Source organism: Scyliorhinus canicula, chromosome 22, assembly GCF_902713615.1.
Source record: "Scyliorhinus canicula chromosome 22, sScyCan1.1, whole genome shotgun sequence".
NCBI lineage: Eukaryota > Metazoa > Chordata > Chondrichthyes > Carcharhiniformes > Scyliorhinidae > Scyliorhinus > Scyliorhinus canicula.
The window spans coordinates 7,577,848-7,597,436 of NC_052167.1; the positions used below are offsets into that span (position 1 = coordinate 7,577,848).

The following is a 19,589-nucleotide window of genomic DNA, read 5'->3' on the forward strand; positions in this document are numbered from 1 at the left end:
TTTTGCAGGGGCAGCACGGTGGCGCAGTGGGTTAGCCCTGATGTCTCACGGCGTTGAGGTCCCAGGTTCGATTCCGGCTCTGGGGCACTGTCCGTGTGGAGTTTGCACATTCTCCCCGTGTTTGAGTGGGTTTCGCCCCCACAACCCAAAGATGTGCAGGCGAGGTGGATTGGACTCGCTAAAATTGCTCCTTAATTGGAAGCAAAAATGAATTGGGTACTCTAAATTTATTTTAAAAAATATATTTTTGCAGGTTTACTTATGTCATTAAGCCTAGTTTACAACTGAATGTATGATTTAGCATTCATTAAATAAGCACGGTGAATAACTCCCAATAATATTGCTGTGTACATATTCCTGGAATTGAAGAGATAGTATTACAAGAAATTATCTGTTTGGGTTATACTTTGGCGGGTTGAGGTTTTGTCCCCAAGGCTTGATAAACATTGCTGTAATTGGAAATGATGTTGCTAGAGAATCTAGCTGTTTGATTCATAGCACATAGTGATCTGCAAGAGATGACCGAGATAGTTGTCTGAAAATATTTAACTCGGTTCCTTTCTTGTAACCTGTTCTTTCATGGAACATGGGTGTCATTGGCAAGACCAGCATTTGTTGCCCGTCCCTCATTAACATTGAACGCAGTGGCCTACTTGGCCATTTCAGAGGGTAGTTGAGAGTCAATCCCATTGCTGTGGATCTAGAGTCACATGTTGGCCACACCAGATAGGGATGTCCCCCCAAAGGACATTGGTGAGCCATTGCAGGAATTATCCACGAGTGTCATTTAAACTTAACTTTCTCCTTCTAAAGGACAAAGCATTTAGGTTATGGTGCAGGTAAATTTTAAAATGCTGTTTATTTCCTTCCAGGCACAAGCAGATGGGGAGCGCTTCCTAAATGACCTGCATAGGGATGTGCGAAAAGTGATTGGGTTTGATTCAGTGATGCGGGTACGCACAAGCACAGGTATGTTGTGAACGGATGGTGTCAGGAACAATCTCGTTGATTTTTATTTTGAAAACATTATGATTTATTAGTACAGTTTCAACTTGTATACAGGCCTGTGTACAAACTTTGTGCCTCTATAGTTGTTTCTTAAGGGATGCGCATCTTTAGCCACTGACTTTCTTTTCTGGCCTGGACATGTACGATATGCTAAGCTTGATCTGGGCACTACTTTTTAAGGCAATATGCACTTCCACCATTTCCGAGGTGCAAACTTGTTGCGTTGAATACCAACAACTAGTTAATAAGTGGCTAAGTGGAGATTGCAACGTTGAAGGTGATTAAAAGCAAATCTTCAACCAGCAAGAAATTCTAATCTATAATATTCTGATGATGCAAACTTTGTGTTGCCCAACATGGATGTAGCTTTAACCTGAAAACATTGTCGGATTATTCCAAAATATTAATCCTTTGATTTGGTAATATTGAGATGCAAGTAATAAATAATCTATTGGATACGATAGCTCTTAATAACCAGCTTTTTAAAAAAAATGCACTCATTGTTAAATGTTCATTGCTTCTTGCAATGTTTGGCCACACTTATGTCAATATGTTAATATTGTCAGTGCGTGTGCAATCAGTGAAAACGGGAATCCCCTGTGTAAACTTGACTGATTACAGTTGATGCCACTAGATGTATTTTAGCTTGTTGTGAGTGGTGTCATATTACATGTATTAGTTTGAAATGTGTTATGTGAAAAGTTAGTTTGTCTGCAAGAAAATGTATTTATTGTGCTCGCAAAACCTCAGCAAAGACCACTTGGTTCCAAGTATGAAACCTTATCTGCAAATTTGGCTTTGGCTCGAATTGTGGTTATATTTTTTAAATTGCTTTTATTCCAGGGATTAGAGCAACTGATTTCTTTGGCTCTTTCTATATGAGTAACACAACTGATGTTGAGCTGGCTGCATTAGACTGTGACAAAGCTATCACTGTGGAGTTTAAACACGATGACAAGCTGAATGAAGATAATGGAGCTCAAATTCAGGTGAAAAAATACCATTAGAACATCGAGCAGCAAGCCTGCTTTTAATTAATAGCAATTTTTCTGACCAGTCAATAAATATTCTTAAAGAATAAGGATATATTTGAGTTTAATGTGTCACCGATTTGTGTTCTCCATTTTGCTCATGCCAATCACCATTTCTTTGTCCCGGGGGGGTGTGTACAATTCTCTGGTGCAGCCACTTCCATTGTCACTGCCCCTGTCTGGGGAATTATGAATCCTAACTCATCCTCTGACTACACAGCTGAGATTGGCTGCCTACTCTGTGGAAATGAACACAAGCTTTAACCTTCTGTAGCATATTACTTGAGTGCACCATTGCTCTTGCTTCAGTTGGCTCTCTTAACTCGTCTTTGCACTGGTGTGATAATCATCCACAAATGTATTTTGGCATCAGTCTGTGACAGCTTTTTATTTTAGGTGTGCCTGGCTACCTTTATACTTTTGCTCCCAAATTTGCATCTACTTCACAAGGAAGAGATCACGTATAGACACAGATGGGGAATGTGAGTCCATCCATCCATCCTCTGACGTCCATGCATCTCGTCTGTTATTTTGCTGGATATTCATGCAGTTGCTCTTTGTTATGAATCTGTGCTCTTTGTCCTACTCTTGTTCATTCATGGTCCAACTCGGGCCTTTCTACACTGTTCATGATGTTATCCGTGCTTCTTAATCATTTTCTTTCAAAGCTGAAAAGTCAACATTTCCCCAATCTTTCCTCACATCTCAATTCTCAGGCTTATGGCTTTTCTTTGAGCTGCTTCCATGACTTGACTGCCTGTCTTTGTGAACAGGCAGTATTCAACCTTTACTCTGACCAGAACACTGGACAGATTGTGCACGATGTCCTTGGACCTGTACCCTATTGTTTTATCTACTCCAGCGAAACATTCTGTATGCTTTGTTGATTGAGTGGAGCACTGATTGGATATGTTGAAACTTAAATCCTTATGCCTGCTTAAACTCTTACTCTTTCAAACAATTTGTGGAGTGTGGCTGTCGGCTTTAGCAAGTGGCCTCACAGAATCAGTAATAAAGACAAATAACTCTGCTGAATTTCAAGTCTGTTGGATCAGTGGAACTTTCTGACAGGTTAATAGTCATGCTGATAACATTAATCTACTGAATCATAGAGAACGTAAGGAGACCATTCGACTGCCTGTGCCAGCTATTTGAAAGGGCTTATTTTCCCCCCACTCTTATTAGTCCAGTTCTCGTTTTGAAAGTTAAAGTTAATATTGAATCTTCCTCAGACAGTGTCGTCATCTGTATTCAATACTTGTGTGTCTGATGGTGTTTCTGCAATTGGAAATATAGAAGCATTTTTCCCTCTGTTATTAAAACTAGCTTTGTGCACAGTTCATTCATTTTTTTCAGGATTTGCTGAAGTAAATTTCTACGTTTATTTTTGGGCTGTGCCAATGCATTCAATAAATGAGCGTTTTCCCTTTCTTTCCTCCGTCTCCACAGTGCGCTTTGCTCTACACCAGTTGCAGTGGACAGAGGAGGTTACGTATACACAACCTATCACTTAATTGCTGTACTCAGCTCGCTGATCTGTACAGAAACTGTGAGACTGACACACTTATCAACTACTTTGTGAAACTGGGTAAGCTTCTGCCAGAATTTGACGTTGCTTTCATGTCGGAAAGTGCCTTGACACAGCGCGCATTGAACCTGGCCCCGTCTCGTTGCCATGAGCCTGTCTTGGAAAAATAATGCTGCAAAAGTTAGCTGATCTCTCGCCTAGCATTCGGGGTGTGACAGCTAATCTCGCTGTCCCTGGGTGGGGGAGGGGAAAGTCAGTCAGTCAGGATTCCTGCTCCAATAGTTATATTTATCTCAAGGATACCTCTTGGGCAGTGTGAGTGCACAGATCTCTCCTGAGAATGGGGTTGGGTATGTTGTGGTTCCCTGCAGATTAAATAAATTGCGTTGCAGGCTCACAAGCCAATTATAGTTACTCTTGAGTACTTGGAAGTGTCACTGAATTAGACTTCACCTGACCGTTTCCAAAGGGGAGAAAGGTGGGAGAAAATGACACTGCAGAAACTAATCAACGACATCCAAGGCTGGAATCCAGTGTCTGGTTTCAAATGATGGTCAGCCACTTAGCCTGTAACAACATATACGGCTCCTTCCCAAATTCAGTCCCGTTTATAAAATACCTTAAACAAGTTTTATTCTATATGCTGTGTGAGTATACTGAAAGATCCAGGAATATTGTGTAACTTGGGATGGAAATAAAGTGATATTGTTTTTGGATCCTGATCTCCACCCATTATTTAGATGTTTACCATTTAGAGTTTGGTTTCAAATAACCGCCTTTAATTTAAGCTCGTATTTCCTTGAACAAAATCGAGTGTCAAATGCAGTCGTTATCTGTGAAGGTGTCTGAGCCTCTCACAGAACGATGAGGCTTTTCGTACCTTACTGGGAGCCAATAAACAATGAATCTACTGTAAAACCCAGCAGCCAGTTTAGAAATTGGTTTATATCAATACTCTTATCAGACACCTTCAATTCATTGAAACACCAGATTCTATATTTAAAGCTGCAGATTGCAACAGGAAGTACTTCTGTTTAAGATAGTTTACAACTGCTAAATAACACTCTTGTGGAATAATTTTTTTTATTGCCGTTTAACATATTGCTGGAGGCAGTATTTTTATCCCATTATTAATGTTGGAAATACACTGCCCTTGTATCCTCGTGGGTGTTCCAGGGTTTCGTGGGTTTTCAAGTCTGTTCCAGTGGTGGATTAAAGACTTGGTTTAAGTGTTTGAGAGATTTGTCAGTAGAATGAGTTTGAAGTTTTCAACCATTTTGCTGTCACATTGTACACACTTGTTGGTGTAACACTAGAAACCCATTTTCTCATTTTTGCAGCATATCGTAGTGTCCTGAACAACCCCACAAAGACCGTGCGAGATACCTTAATTAACCAGTCCGCTCAGATTCTTGCCTGCTACCGTAAGAATTGTGCGAGTCCATCATCAGCTGGTCAGGTAAGTTGGTGGTATTACTTGCAAGCCACTGTTTCTTTTGGCTGCTACACCAAATGGCACGTTGGTTTAAACACACATGGGCTACTTTGAAAGCTATCTGCCCTTGTCGGGCTGGAGGGGTAACCGAATTCACATTTGAGAATGTTTTGCTCTTTGCTCCTCGACCAAGATTCACAAACAAAATTGATCCCTCTCTTTCTGCTCTCGGTACCTGTACTCTTTCACCGTGCGTTAAAATCAAACGCTGACACACCACAGGCTGTGGGGCACCGCAACTTGTTTCGACTGGTATGAGATTGAAGAATTATTTAATCGCATAAGATCCTTTTTAAAAATGGAAATGCTAATAGGACTTTGGAGGAAGAGTGCTGAGAATTTATCTAAATCTTTAAATGCAGCCGTTCCCAGGAATTGAACTTGTCTCAGAGGCTGGCAATGTGAGATAGTTGGATTAAAACATGACCAATATTCACAAAACCGTGGGTTCATTAATTTTGACCATCATTGCAGGTATCTGTAACTTGTTCAAGCTGTGTCATTGGGTGAATGAAATGTGGTTTAACCATTACTTGGATTTTCTGAGATTGCACCTGACATCTTTGCACATAATCAATCATTGATACTGGGAAGAAGAAAACTGGCTGCTGTCAGTAGCTATGTTTGATGTCCTCAGGCTGAAACATGAAAGATAATCATGTTCCTGCAGCTAAATATTCACATAGCTTTGTCCTGTGCGTCACCATACAGTTCAGAAAGAACAGGGCTGTTCAGAAACAAGAGAAGACTGGAAATTCCCTGGTAAACCAGGAATCCAAAGAGGAGGATTGAGGGAATTTCCAGTTAGTGTGGAAGTTTGAAATTATTATTTATTTTAACCTAGAATGCCACTGCGGAAGACACTTTGTCCACGCTTTAAAACATTTTTTAATCCTTTAAAAAAAATTAATTTCAAATTAAGGGGCAATTTAGCTTGGCCAATCCACCTACCCTTCACATCTTTCGGTTGTGGGGGTGAGACCCACGCAGACACAGGGAGAATGTATAAACTCCACACGGAGAGTGACCCAGAGTCGGGAACGAACCTGGGACCTCGATGCCGTGAGGCAGCAATGCTAACCTCTGCGCCACAGTGCTGCCCACTCTGTCCGCACTTGATCATGTTTAAGGTGGATCAATTTAATTCTGCATACAGGGTTGGGTGGTGGTAATGTCAGCTGCCCACTAATCCAGGGGCCCAGGCTAATGCACTGTAGAAATGGGTTTGAATCCAATGAGTAAGTCTGGAATTTAAAGCTAGTCTTAGTAGTGACCATGAAACCATTGTAAACATTGGATTTTCATTGTAAAAACCCATCACTAATGCACTTTCGTAAAGCCAATCTGCCATCCTTACCTGGTCTGGTCTACATGTGACTCCAAACCCACAGAAAGGTGATTGACTCTTAAATGGAATTGCCTCGCAAGCCACTAGTTGTGTCAAATAGCTCAGTACGATCTATGTATGGGGTTACAGGAATAGGGCAGGAGGAGTGGGCCTTGGCAGAGTGCTCTTGGGAAGGTTGATGCAGGCTTAATGGGCTGAATGGCCCCCTCCTACAGGATAGGGACTTTATGGATTCTAAGCTGTGAGTTGCATCGAGTTACACAGTATGAAAGCCTGTTACCCGTATGCCGTATATATTAGGCTTCTTCAATCCCCTGGGTATCCACTTGGTCCCTGAACTGCTGACTCTGTCAGATCAAACCTTTATAAGGCTATCTCTTAATTAAAATCTGACCTGGGAGTGCTGAATGCTGACATCTGCCACCAGATATGCAATCAGCAGAAGAGAAAGGGCCGCAATCAATTCACAGCACTGCAGATTGTCCGACGAATATTAAAGAAATTTCTTAGAAGTAAAATGAAATGAACCGTTTCATTCTAGTTCCAGTTATCCAGACTTTTCTTCGTCTGCAGAGGAAATTTAATTTAATCTGTTGAATTTTTCTGACGGTTTAAAAAAAAAGAAATAACCAAAAATTTAATATTTTGGTTAAGTATTCTGCTTTGGTTTTCTGCACTTTTGCCTGGGAGTCAGCAGGTTGTGGTTCAAACCCTCACTCCAGGAACTCGAGCACGTAATCTCGGCTGAAATCTCATTACTGCATCAAAATGATGCTGCACTGACAGAAATGCCATCTTTTGAATCAGGCGTTAAACTATCATGCGTGGCTAAAAGAGATATCAGGGCATAGGAACGCAGGGGAGTTGTCTCCGGTACCCTGATAAATATGTGCCCCATTAAACATCAGAGATTTTCTGCTGATTTACCTGGTGGTTGTTTCTGGATCCTTGTTGAGTGCAAATTGCTGCATTTCCTACATTACAAAGATAGATAGAATAGAACAGTACAGCACAGAACAGGCCCTTCGGCCCTCAATGTTGTGCCGAGCCATGATCACCCTACTCAAGTCAATGTATCCACCCTATACCCGTAACCCAACAACCTCCCCCTTAACCCGTAACCCTACTTTTATTAGGACACTACGGGCAATTTAGCATGGCCAATCCACCTAACCCGCACATCTTTGGACTATGGGAGGAAACCGGAGCACCCGGAGGAAACCCACGCACACAGCGGGAGGACGTGCAGACTCCACACAGACAGTGACCCAGCCGGGAATCGAACCTGGGACCCTGGAGCTGTGAAGCATTTATGCTAACCACCATGCTACCCTGCTGCCCCGAATGATTGTAACTCAATAAGCACTTTTACACTGAAGCACTTCAGGATATTTTACAGCCAGAAAATAAAACCACAAAGTATGTACGGGTTTTTGGGTGACTGCTCAAGTCACCATGGATCTTAACCAGTTAACGCCATTGAAGCAAAACTATTGAAGCAGCTGAAAACTGTTTTGAGATTTGGAAGCTGCCAGGTTAAAACGTTTATTGTCCTGTGTTTTGAAGTTGATGGAAACAATGTTTGCAGCATTATTATTTCAGTTTTTGTTGCCTTAATGTCTGCCTTTGAAAGTTGACGTTAACTAGTGCTGGTGGTGCTGGATGTTTGTCGTTGAAAGCCATTATGTACTTGCTTAGTGCTCCTTGTAAAATAACAACTTTACATATGATTTAGTGATTGAGACGAGAGGTAATATGAGCAGTGACTGCCTTTCATATTTTGCATATCTATTCTGGGGAACATGGATGCAGTTGGAGAGAGGCTGGATTAGATTTCGAAAGTTTGAAATGCGAATCACACTGACACCTACCTAGGAGCAGGATTTGAGATGTTGCTCATTTATTCTCAAACAATCCTCTCCTTTAGGTGCCAGGCCCTAAGAGGGCATTGGTGACCATGGACTTTCATTGGATTGGTCCATGATGATGCGGAGTAAAGTACCGTAGTGGTTTTCTGTGGCTGATCAGGAAAGTCTCCCCCTCTTACCGCCTGTCATCAGATATACTGGAAGGATTTACAAGCTGACTATCGACCTGTTTCGTCACTAAATCCTGGATTGGGACTTGGAGCCTTTGACCCAGAGGGTAGGATTGCTACCCACTGCGCCACAAGATCCTTATACTCAAACTATCGCTCAGCAATATCCAGTCATCTGTATTTTATCGGATAACTACGCGCTCGAAGAAGCTTGTGATGGGCTATAAATGTTGATCTCTCCAGCTTTCTCAATAGGTTAGTGGATGAAGGCACGATCTGGGATGTCAGGGTAGCTGTTAAATTTGTGCTCTGTGCTGAGTTAGTCTGGGTGCTACAATGAAAGGAAAAGCATCTGGTGTTCCTGCAGAGATCCGGCAAAGAGAGCATTGGACTGTAGTGCCCTTCAGGAATGTGTAATTCAAAGGCCCAGTCAGACTGACACTTCACTGGGAGTCAGAAGGAAAGGAGGTGAGAAATGAAAGAGCAGGGTTGAAGGGAGCTGGTGAATTATACTGAGGTGGTTCAAGAGGAATGCCAGGTATCACTACCTGAGATTAACTACCAATGGGTAATATTCCAACCTCATCAACAATGCCCACATCCCAAGAATGAATGAATAATAAAAAGTCACAATGATCCTGGCCTGCACTATTTCTTTGTTGTCATTTGGTCGATATCCTGGAATTCCATGTGGGAATTATATCAGCACACAGACTGGCAGTTGCAGGATGACCCGGAGGCAGACTTGAGGGCACGTCATTCATTTCAGTGTGCACTGTAGAAATGGCTCAGGCTTTCTAATTTCTAAACCATCTGACATCCTGCTTAAAGGGGCTGGTTTAGCTCACAAAGCTAAATCGCTGGCTTTTAAAGCAGATCAAGCAGGCCAGCAGCACGGTTCGATTCCCGTACCAGCCTCCCCGGACAGACGCCGGAATGTGGCGACTAGGGGCTTTTCACAGTAACTTCATTGAAGCCTACTCGTGACAATAAGCGATTTTCATTTCATTTTCATAAAATCACTAAATACAATGTGGTAGTGATGATTAAAAGAAATTGGCTCTGTTCTGCAATCTTAACCAGATTTGAAGAATTTGATGACACATTACCTGTTTTAAAACTAGTTATATTTGAAACTGGTAAAGTTATGAATTTCAATGCTTTTGATAGGATATTATGCAGTATTTTTAATGATAATCCTCAAATCATCGGCCTAATAACATTGCGCAAACACTTTTACACTTACTGTAAAGACTCAGTCCTTTCTCCTAGTTTCTCAGTCTCGCTGCCTTCGATAATGGTGCTTCTGATATTTCTTTTCCTCAAATGAGGATTCCCTCGCTATGATTGATAAGGCCCACAATTGTGTCCAACCCGTTTACCACACTTCTACCCTTGCCCCCACCAGAACCACAATAGGGGTTCCCTTGTCCTCCGGTTCCACCCCATCAGCTGCATTCAAAGGATCATCCTCTCAGGATGTCCCTACCAAGCACTTAACCCTCCTTGTCATCAATCTGGATGGCATTTCCTCCACGGCAACTTGGTCCGCTGCTCTATCACCCCCAACACTTCATCGCCTTTGCCTGGTACCTTTCCATGCCATCTGAGGTGGTGTAACACCTACATTTTTAACTCTCTCCTCACTGTCCAAAGCCTCGCGCACGCACACTCCAAGTGAAGCAGCAATTTGCTATATTGGCAGTTTAATCTCCTGTATTCGCTGCTCAAAATATGGTTGTCTCGACATTGAGGAAAACAAATGCAGACTGGGTGACCACTTGGCAGAAAACTTCCGCTCGTTCCACAAGCGTGACTCAGACCTTCAGGTCACTTGCATTTCAAATCACCATCTTGCTCTCATCTCATGTTTTTACACAGGGCCTACTGCAATATTTCTGTAAAGCCCCCAACACAAGCTGGAGAAACAGCACCCCATCTTCCAATTAGGCACTTTACAGCCTTCTGAACTTTTGAGCATTGAGTTCAACAACTTCTGACAACTTTGCCAAGTGCCAATCTAAATTCTTTTTTGTTTTCATTCTGTGTGGATTCATCCTGCTATTGACACCTACTCTGGACCAATGCTTTGTTTCTTTACTATAACCGTTACCACTCCCTTTGCCTTTTCTTCCATGATATCTTTGGCGTTTAACCTCCCCTGCCTTTTAACCCATCTCTTCTATTCCAGCTAACCATCTCCCCATTTTTTCAGCAGCATAAGCCCATCACATACCTACATCTCTCCAGTTCTGGTGAAGAGTCAGACTGCCTCGACACTTTAACTCTCTCTCCACAGATGCTGCCAGACCTGCTGAGTTTTCCCAGCACTTTCAGGCTGCACTGCTTATGTCCATGCATACAACTTGGTTTAATCTCACTGTTTCTTCCATTTACCATTTTTCAAGCAGCTGTCTGATTCAGCGTGCTGTGAGAACATTGGCTGCTGCAATTCACTACACAATGTCAGTGCCTACATTTCAAAAGTATAACCGTAGCAGGGTCCTTTGAGGGTGTCCCGGGGTGAAAATGCCGTGTAAATGCAGGTCTGTCTTTAGAGAAAACTAAATAGCTTTAAATATTTGTATCTATATAGTATCTCAGGATGTCCTAAATCACTACACTTTCAGTTGTGATTTTTGAAGTGTCATTAGTTTTATTGAGTTAAGATTCACTAACTTGCCACTCAACTTTCGTACACGTAGTCAATTTGCGCGCACTCACGATCATCTAACTGACCAATAGAAATGATTTCTCTATTCAGTCAGAAATAATCATTGAGCTTTGAACGCTTTGATCAGATCCCGTCTGCCTTCTCACCTGACTTTGTTGATAATTGTGACCTGCTTATCTGTGGACGCGCCCTGGTGAATTTAGGCTTATCCCGCCCCATTGTTTGTTCATTTCCTGCATCTCCTCCCCAGCTCATCCTGCCTGAGTGCATGAAACTGCTGCCTGTCTACCTGAATTGTGTGCTGAAGAGTGACGTCATCCAGCCTGGAGCAGAGGTCTCCACTGACGACCGTGCCTACATCCGTCAGCTTGTCACATCCATGGATGTAGCAGAAACCAGCGTGTTCTTCTACCCGAGGCTTTTACCTGTGGTAAGTCAACAATTAATAGCTTACACAGTGACCACCCCAAAAGCACTTCATTGACGGTGAAGTGCTTTCTGGTGATTGTGAAAAGTGCTCTATAAATGCAAGTCTTTTTTAAAAATGAGAAACTACAGTGAAAGGGCGGCATGGCACAGTGGTTAGCACTGCTGTCTATGGCGCTGAGGACTCTGCTTGGATCCCAGCCCTGGGTTACTATCCATGTGGAGTTTGCACATTCTCCCGGTGTTTTTGTGGATCTCACCCACACAACCCAAAGGTGTGTAGGGTAGGTGAATTGGCCACCCTTAATTATTGAACAAAAAAATAATTGGGAACTCTAAATTTAAGAAAAAAAGAAACTGCAGTGAAACATGTTTAAATCTCCAAGGTAATTTCTGAGCATGTGCCATCCGAAATTGATCTGCCTGAGTGTGCCAATTTCTGTTTGGTGCCCTGTGACTGAGTTGCAGTCGGCTTCAGTTACTGGTTTGATTTCAAGAACAGGTGTGAAAATGGCCAGCCATGTTGGGCTGCCCCAATTAAATTGGCAAATGTTGACGGGAACTTGCTCTGAATTGCGGTATTCAATTATTGAGTTCCAATTTGGAGGTGTTGCCAAGGCGTAACCTGGTCCACATTGCCCTTTCTCGATCCTCGGCTGACATAAAAACACAATCTGCTAGTCAAAAACTTTGGGTCCTTTCTGATGAAGCAACACCCAGAATTTCTATTTTTCTGAGTTGCGGATTGCCTACTTGTATAACTGCAGCAGTTTCTGTTTCTTTTTTATTTTACTGGGAGTGAGCTGACGTGTATACTAATAGAGAGCAGTTCAGATTCGGCAACATTAAAAAAAAATTTTTAAATATAAATTTAGAGTACCCAATTCGTTTTTTCCAATTAAGGGGCAATTTAGCATGGTCAATCCACCTACCCTGAACATCTTTGGGTTGTGGGGGCGAAATCCACGCAAACACGGGGAGAATGCGCAAACTCCACATGGACAGTGACCCAGAGCCGGGATCGAACCTGGGACCTCGGCGCCATGAGGCAGCAGTGCTACTCACTGTGCCACCGTGCTGCCCCCGCAGATTCGGCAACATGAGCATTTTCCATGCAGATACACAGGGCAATTTGTAGTCTCAGCCTTGGGCATTAAGCATGTAACTAGGACAACGCTGAGGAAGTGCCGCACTGACAGATGTTAAAGCAAGGCCATCTGCCCCCAGGTGGAAGTTAACAGTTGCACGGCATTATTGGAAGAAGAGCAAGAAGAATTTTTCCCCGTCTTGGGCAATACTACTTAAAAATAATTGTAGAATTATCTGCTCATTTTCACTTTGTGGCAGCATCTTGTGCACAAATTGGCTGCCATGTTTCATAGATTTAATCAGTGACTACACTTCAGAAGTATTTGATTGCTCTGAGCTCCTGAAAGGTGCTATTTCAATGCACATTATTTTTCTTGTGTATAGTTGGAGGGAATTCAGCCAGTGTATCTTTCAGTTGGTAAATCGATATTCTCGACATCTTTTAGTTTAGAAAAAAAAGTCTTTATTCTGACCATAACTTTGTTGCTTTCCCCTCTCAGCACAAAATGGATGTTGATAGTGATGATTTCCCAGTGGCCATTCGTTGCTCAGAGGAGCGATTATCAAAGGGTGGCATCTATCTGTTGGAGAATGGATTGAACCTCTTCATTTGGGTGGGAATGAACACACAGCACGACCTGATCCAGAGCATCTTTAACGTGCAATCGTTCGGGCAGATTGATTCTGCACTGGTGAGTTTGCGCTGAGAGTGAGTCCTGCCTCTCCGTTACAATTCATACCAAGCATTTTAGGCGTTGAATTATAAATAAATGTGCCAGGTGTTCACAAGTTAATAAGATATAGGAGCAGAATTAGGCCATTCGGCCCATCGGGTCTGCTCCACCATTCTATCATGGCTGATATGTTCCTCATCTGCTACCTACAATGCCGCAGACCAAGAGTTGGATTGCGAATCAGCCAGAGGATCTCCTCCCTGGAACACATGACTTAGGTGTGCTTGTGTGTGTCTTGTGACTTTGAGATGGGTAGCGTTAAAATGTTATTGATCTGACCATTTTCCTCATGGAAGTCTGAAGCCTTGACACAAACCTTGTCTGGAAATTTCCTTATTGCAGTTTTTCAGTCCCATAAGCCAGGAACTGATTTTTTTTGTTTTACGATATAGCAAGTTCTCTTGTTACAAAGACTGTCCAATATTGTCAAGGCTTCTCCAGTATATTATGAGATTTATGCCCAAAACTTGGAGTCTGTCATTAGCAGATTCACAAATCTAAAAATGACCTTTTCCCAGGTTTGGAAGAATGCAGCCAGATTGATTGTGTATTGTCGGGGATGTTTATAATAACGTAGTTGTGTTGAAAGTGCCAGTTTCCATAATTGCGGCGTTGATTTGAAGTATCTGCACTTTTCGTCAGCGCTGAACCAATCATGGTGTTTGTTATCCCAATGTCAGCACCCAACCTGACTGGAATTAAATATGGACCTGAGCCCTTTATTGAATCCCTACAGTGCAGAAGGAGGCCATTCGCACTGTACTAGAAAAGAACACCCTACCTAAGCCCATGCCTCTACCCTATCCCCATAACCCAGTAATCCCACCTAACCTTTTGGATACTAAGGGCAATTTATCATGGCCAATTCACCTAACCTGCTCATCTTTGGACTGTGGGAGGAAACCGGAGCACCCGGAGGAAACGCACGCAGACACAGGGAGAAAGTGCAGACTCGGCACAGACAGTGACCCAAGGCCAGAATTGAACCCGGGTCCCTGGTGCTGTGAGGCAGCCGTGCTAACCACTGTGCCACCGTGCCGCTACTAAGCAGTGATAACTATTCAAATACGTTAATGCAGCCATCGACTCGGTTTTATGACGACAGCAGAATATAGCCAATTTCAGTTCCCCACGGTCTGTTGGTGAATTCAGTTTCTGAATAATGTTAAATATTAAAAGTGAATAAGTCTGAGTAGCAGGAGCACCCACTAATTCAGAACGTTTTAAGAGTAGGTGCATAAACCAGTAAACTTGGGACAAATTAACACGGTTCCATCCATCTCCCAGCGATCCTGCATTGAGTAACTTAAGTGCTGAGTTCTGTTAAATGTGTGCTCTGTTCTTTGTGTCGCTGTGAGCTGTCTGATTTGAGCTTTCCCTGCTTTTCAGAGTGCCCTGCCGATGCTGGATAATCCATACTCCAAAAAGTTACGGTCCATGGTTGATATGATTCGTGCTCAGAGACCCAGGTTTATGAAGGTAAACCTATGAAGTCCAACATTTTATCGTTAGCGTTGCGGTGTCAATCCTTTGGTTTGTGAGATGATGGAATCCCTACTGTGCAGAAGGAGGCCGTTTGGCCCATCAAGTCTGACCCGGCATTCTGAAGGAGCACCCTACCTAGGCCTAACCCCCCCACCCTATCCACCAGGGGCAATTGATCACAGCCAATCCACCTAACCTACACATCTTTGGACTGTGGGAGGAAACCGGAGCAGCCGGAGGAAACCCACGCAGACACGGGGAGAAAGTGCAAACTCCGCATAGACGGTGACCCAAGCCGGGAATTGAACCTGGGACCCTGGCACTGTGCAGCAGCCGTGCTAACCACTGTGTCACCGTGCTGCCCCGTGTAGTGAGTTGTTTATCAGATTGCCCCATGCTCGTTATGGTTTGCTTAACCAGGTGGAATCACCACAACAGTGATTGAATTGGAAGGTTGCGGTGATTCAAACTGGGCTTAGGCACTCATGGTTTCTACTTGTTAACTTCAGGATACAAGAATGTCTCTGCAGCCTGTTGTTTATAACTTGCTGTAGGAATATCTGCCTTCCAGTTCAGTGCAGATTCACATGTTCCCTCCCCAATTGTACCCTTGAGCAGGCAGGCTGTGTGCTGATCTCTCCGGTGCTTCTGGGAATCAGCAGACATGATGATGACTTGGACATGAGCTTCTCTGACTGTCTGTTCACATCAGAAACGGAGGGAGTGATAAGACTTGACATTAGCGACCCCACATGACTGTATCCCTGTTCCATTGTATCATCTTGATACCTATCATTGGATTTTAGAATGTATTTAGGTGAAGTGCTTTGAGACATTATAACGGTGTGATAAAATACATCGAATAGAAATGTTGTGACTAATAGCAATGACCTCGTCTATGGAAAGATGTTAAAATGTACAAAAGTATTTGCAATATCATGCAGCAGTACCAGATTTAGTGGGAGATGAAGCTCTCCATTTCCTGTTCTAAATGATTTCGATACCTTTCAGGTTATGTCGGGGAAGGAGCCATTCTGGAAGTGCTTTACGGACTGAAAGATTGCTGGTTGAGCTTTTATGATTCCAATCAGTAGGAAGAATTGGCGGTGCGATCAATTTTACACAGTGCATTGCAAACTCCCAACCCATTTACACAGGGGTTGTCTGCCCTGTGAGCTGGAGGTGTTGTGTAACATTGCCAATGGCTGTGTATTAACAAAGCTCTATAAACCTGCAAAGCAAGTAAAATTAGTACATTCTGTATCCTCCAAATATAAAATCAAGTCCTAATGTTTTGAGGATAATATGGAGGGAGTGCTGCTTTATCAGATAGAACAGTTTCATCAATCCTTTCAAATGAATGTAAACAATCCCATGGTGATATTCAAAGCAGAGCAGCAATTCTTCCCAATATTTATCCCTCAATCAACCTAAGCTAAACAAATTAATTTATCTCATTTGCTGCTTGTGGAACCATGCAGTGCGCAATTTGTATTACCCCACTGTTCTTTAAAATGAATCTATCAGCTATAAAGTGTTTTGGGATGTGCTGAGGACCCGATGAAGCACTATCCAAATGCAAGTCCTTCCGTTCTAATCACCGGCTTCTTCTTGCAGCTCATGATTGTGAAGCAAGACGACAAGATGGAGCTGCTCTTCAAACACTTCCTCATGGAGGACAAGAGTGCGAGTGGTGGAGCTTCATACGTGGACTTTCTCTGCCACATGCACAAAGAGATTCGACAGCTACTGAGCTAAACTGAGGGAGTGAAGGGTCTGGGGGTGGGGGTGGGGGGGGGGGGGGGGGGGGTGCTGCAGAGCTGTTTACAAGAAAGGAGCTGCTTCCCAATCGGCCCAACAATCTTGAGGTGTAAACAAGGGTCCTAATTGTCAGCAGCAGCTGCCACAGAGGCAACATGGATGTGTGGCTAACTTGTTAATACTGATGTAATGTAAGGAATTAATAGTACAGTATAATGTATATGATTTAGAATCTTATATGAGAGCTATCTTTTCAACACTGGTATTGCTGTGTTCCTTGTGTATGAGGAGATGAAAAGAGAGATGCACTGAGTGTGATTGTATGAAAGAGAAAGCTCCTGATGCACAAGCTTTCAAGTCGAAATAAATTCAACAAAATCCAGTTTGTGGCTTTGCTAACATGGTTCAACTTTCTGGAAATTATTTTTATACACATCTAAAGTAATCATTTCATGTTGTACAACAGCCTTTTTCCCCCCGTTCTGTCTGTTAATTAGGTCTTTAAATGTGAATAGGTTTGTGAATGAAAATAAGTTATCTATTCACTCTACTGATGTGAATGCTTAACATTTCTATTGATTAAATTCCCTGCTGTACTCGCTGGCAGATTCCAGATGAAAGCATCTGATTTTGCAGCAAGGGCTTTGGTGGGGGTGTGAGGGGGGGGGGGGGGGGGGGGGGGGTGGGGGTGGGAGAGGTTTTTTTAATACTTGCAGAATGTGTCAGTATTTTTGTGTTTCCGATTTTATTAACCGATGGGAGGAGAGCGTGTAGCAGATGTATTCTCAAAACTGCTCTGTTCCGAGTCACGGCTCTTCCGTCCCGCACCATAACTTAGAATCCCAAGCGAGCATTATCCAACTCAAAACGTTAAACCCCAAGAAGGAATGATAAAAAAAAAACTTGCGCCTCCCATGTGTCATCAGCCTCGTGGTCTGATTGTAACCTTTGTGATTGCAAGACTTTGATATTTGATGCCACTGTTGAAGAAAGGGGTACCTAACTGCTATCGTATCCAGTACAAGGGAGATGAACAACGGTCATCTGCAGTCATTATGCACACTTCCTGTCCCTAACCTACTTCCCCCACCCCCCCGGATAAACTTTGTATCTGCCAATTCCTATTTATTGGATTGGATTTCCATGCTGATTTTGTTGCAGCCTGCTGTAAAAGACAAACAATGTGCTGTTGTAAACGGGACATTAATTTTGATGCAATAAATACATTTCTTTCCAAATGCCTCCTCAGATCTGCCCTCCGGTTTCTATTTCAGTCTTAGTGTGGCAGTGCGTTTGAAGTGGAGGGATTCACGTTTATCCGACAGCGCTGGTTCTTGAGAGGAATATATGTTTGTTAAATGATCCAATCTATCGCTCTGTTTCTGGAATGACAATTATCACAGCAGTCCCTGGATGCCTGCCTACCAGTGTAATCACGGACATGGGTATATCTCATTCTAAACTTGGGAGGAATCCTGGGTTGATCCATTGCTTTGAAGTGAATAAGCTGCATTGTGATGGTGATGAATACATTCATAAATTTGGAAAGGACACACCTTTCCTGAGTTTAAAGCACAGAACCGGTATTTGTTCGTTCAATATTCTGCTAGCTTCCTGTTTGATTTGGAGTACGAGAGGCAATGTCGCCCAAACTGCCACCTTTGTCAGCCTGGATGAATAATCAGGATTAGTACGTGGCAATTCGCACCCACCTCCAAATTTCCAGATTGATCACCAGCCACTGGGGTGAAGGAAGAAAAGCCAACTTCAGAAAAGACATTTTGCTTTCCGCAATCTGTGGTCTCCGGGTTCTGGCAGAACTGTGCGGGGGGGGGGGGGGGGGGGGAGACGGGATTTTGATGTTTGTACAGTATTGATTGTAAAGAAATGCTGTGGTTTCATCTGCGTCCCGCATACGGCAGTTTCAGGATTTAAAGTTCAGTAACTGGCCCTATTGTAAATCTGATCAGTTAGATGTAATATACTGCTGTGCACCTCTCAAGAGGATGAATGTACATAACAGCAATTCCTCTTGTATGACTGCTGATTTTGGATTCTGTGTCCGCTTAAATTAACGTGCACGTGGCAATTTACAGATTCTTGAAAGGCAGTTCACCCAGTTATTCACCCACTTCCTCAGGAATAGTGTTTGGGAGTCAGCTCGGGAATAAAAACCTAAAAAGAAGCAAGGATAAAAATCAAGAGTTTGCAGAAACTGACTGATTTGTTCTTTGCATCAATTCAGCGCTCCGGACACGTTGCTGTTGCAATGACCCTCTTAGTGAACTGCTTGTCCCAGGCTGAGGGACATTGTGCTCATAATGGTAGTGATCTGCCTACGGGCAGATCCTCAGCTCATTTCTCTGCATTATTTTTGTACCCATAGTTATAACATTAAAAAGTCTCAAGTCGGCAACACCAATCAGCTGACAAAACTTTACGGTTCAGTCTTTTGCAGCTTTTCGACATTGTGAATTCCCATGCTTGCATACTGGGCTTTCCCAGGTAAACTTGTATTTGGTGTCTTGATAGCAGAAATATAGTTACAGAGAAATGAGTAGCTGGTTCCGGTCAACTGAGTGATTAAACCCATCCCCACCCAGATTCACCAACTTTGCTGAGTTACCTGGGGGTGTAAATGATCCTGTGATGTACCGATCGCCAGTACGTAGGGATGCATTGGATAGCATTGCATCCTGATGTCCTGTGAACTGACCTACCAATTCCTTCCACAAACTGATCCAACTCTGATCCGTTGTGTCAAGCTGGTTTAAATACACGGAAATTGTCCTGACTGACCAAGTCCTGTTCACCCCTCTCGCTTGAGGGTGACCCTGGGGAGAGATGCTGCAATTGCACGCTTGAAGTTTTTTGTTGTCTTATTGTCATTCCTGAAATCTTGTCTTAATATTTGTTTTTGGGTTTGACATACCCCATGCCTATTCGTGGCACCTCCATTTGTTGATATCAGA

At 43.0% G+C, this 19,589-nt stretch overlaps 1 protein-coding gene across 2 annotated transcripts in view; it reads left to right on the forward strand.

The window, feature by feature from the left end:
- Positions 1–16,652, forward strand: part of sec24c (SEC24 homolog C, COPII coat complex component) — a 74,166-nt gene extending 57,514 nt beyond the window's left edge. For both annotated transcript variants that reach the window (XM_038782678.1, XM_038782679.1), the window contains 8 exons: positions 873–969; positions 1,852–1,997; positions 3,489–3,627; positions 4,908–5,026; positions 11,373–11,552; positions 13,138–13,329; positions 14,761–14,850; positions 16,474–16,652. In XM_038782678.1, coding sequence (XP_038638606.1) covers positions 873–969; positions 1,852–1,997; positions 3,489–3,627; positions 4,908–5,026; positions 11,373–11,552; positions 13,138–13,329; positions 14,761–14,850; positions 16,474–16,614 — 1,104 coding nt within the window. In that variant the 3' untranslated portion in view covers positions 16,615–16,652. The remainder of the gene's footprint in view (positions 1–872; positions 970–1,851; positions 1,998–3,488; positions 3,628–4,907; positions 5,027–11,372; positions 11,553–13,137; positions 13,330–14,760; positions 14,851–16,473) is intronic.
- Positions 16,653–19,589: the final 2,937 nt, after the last annotated feature.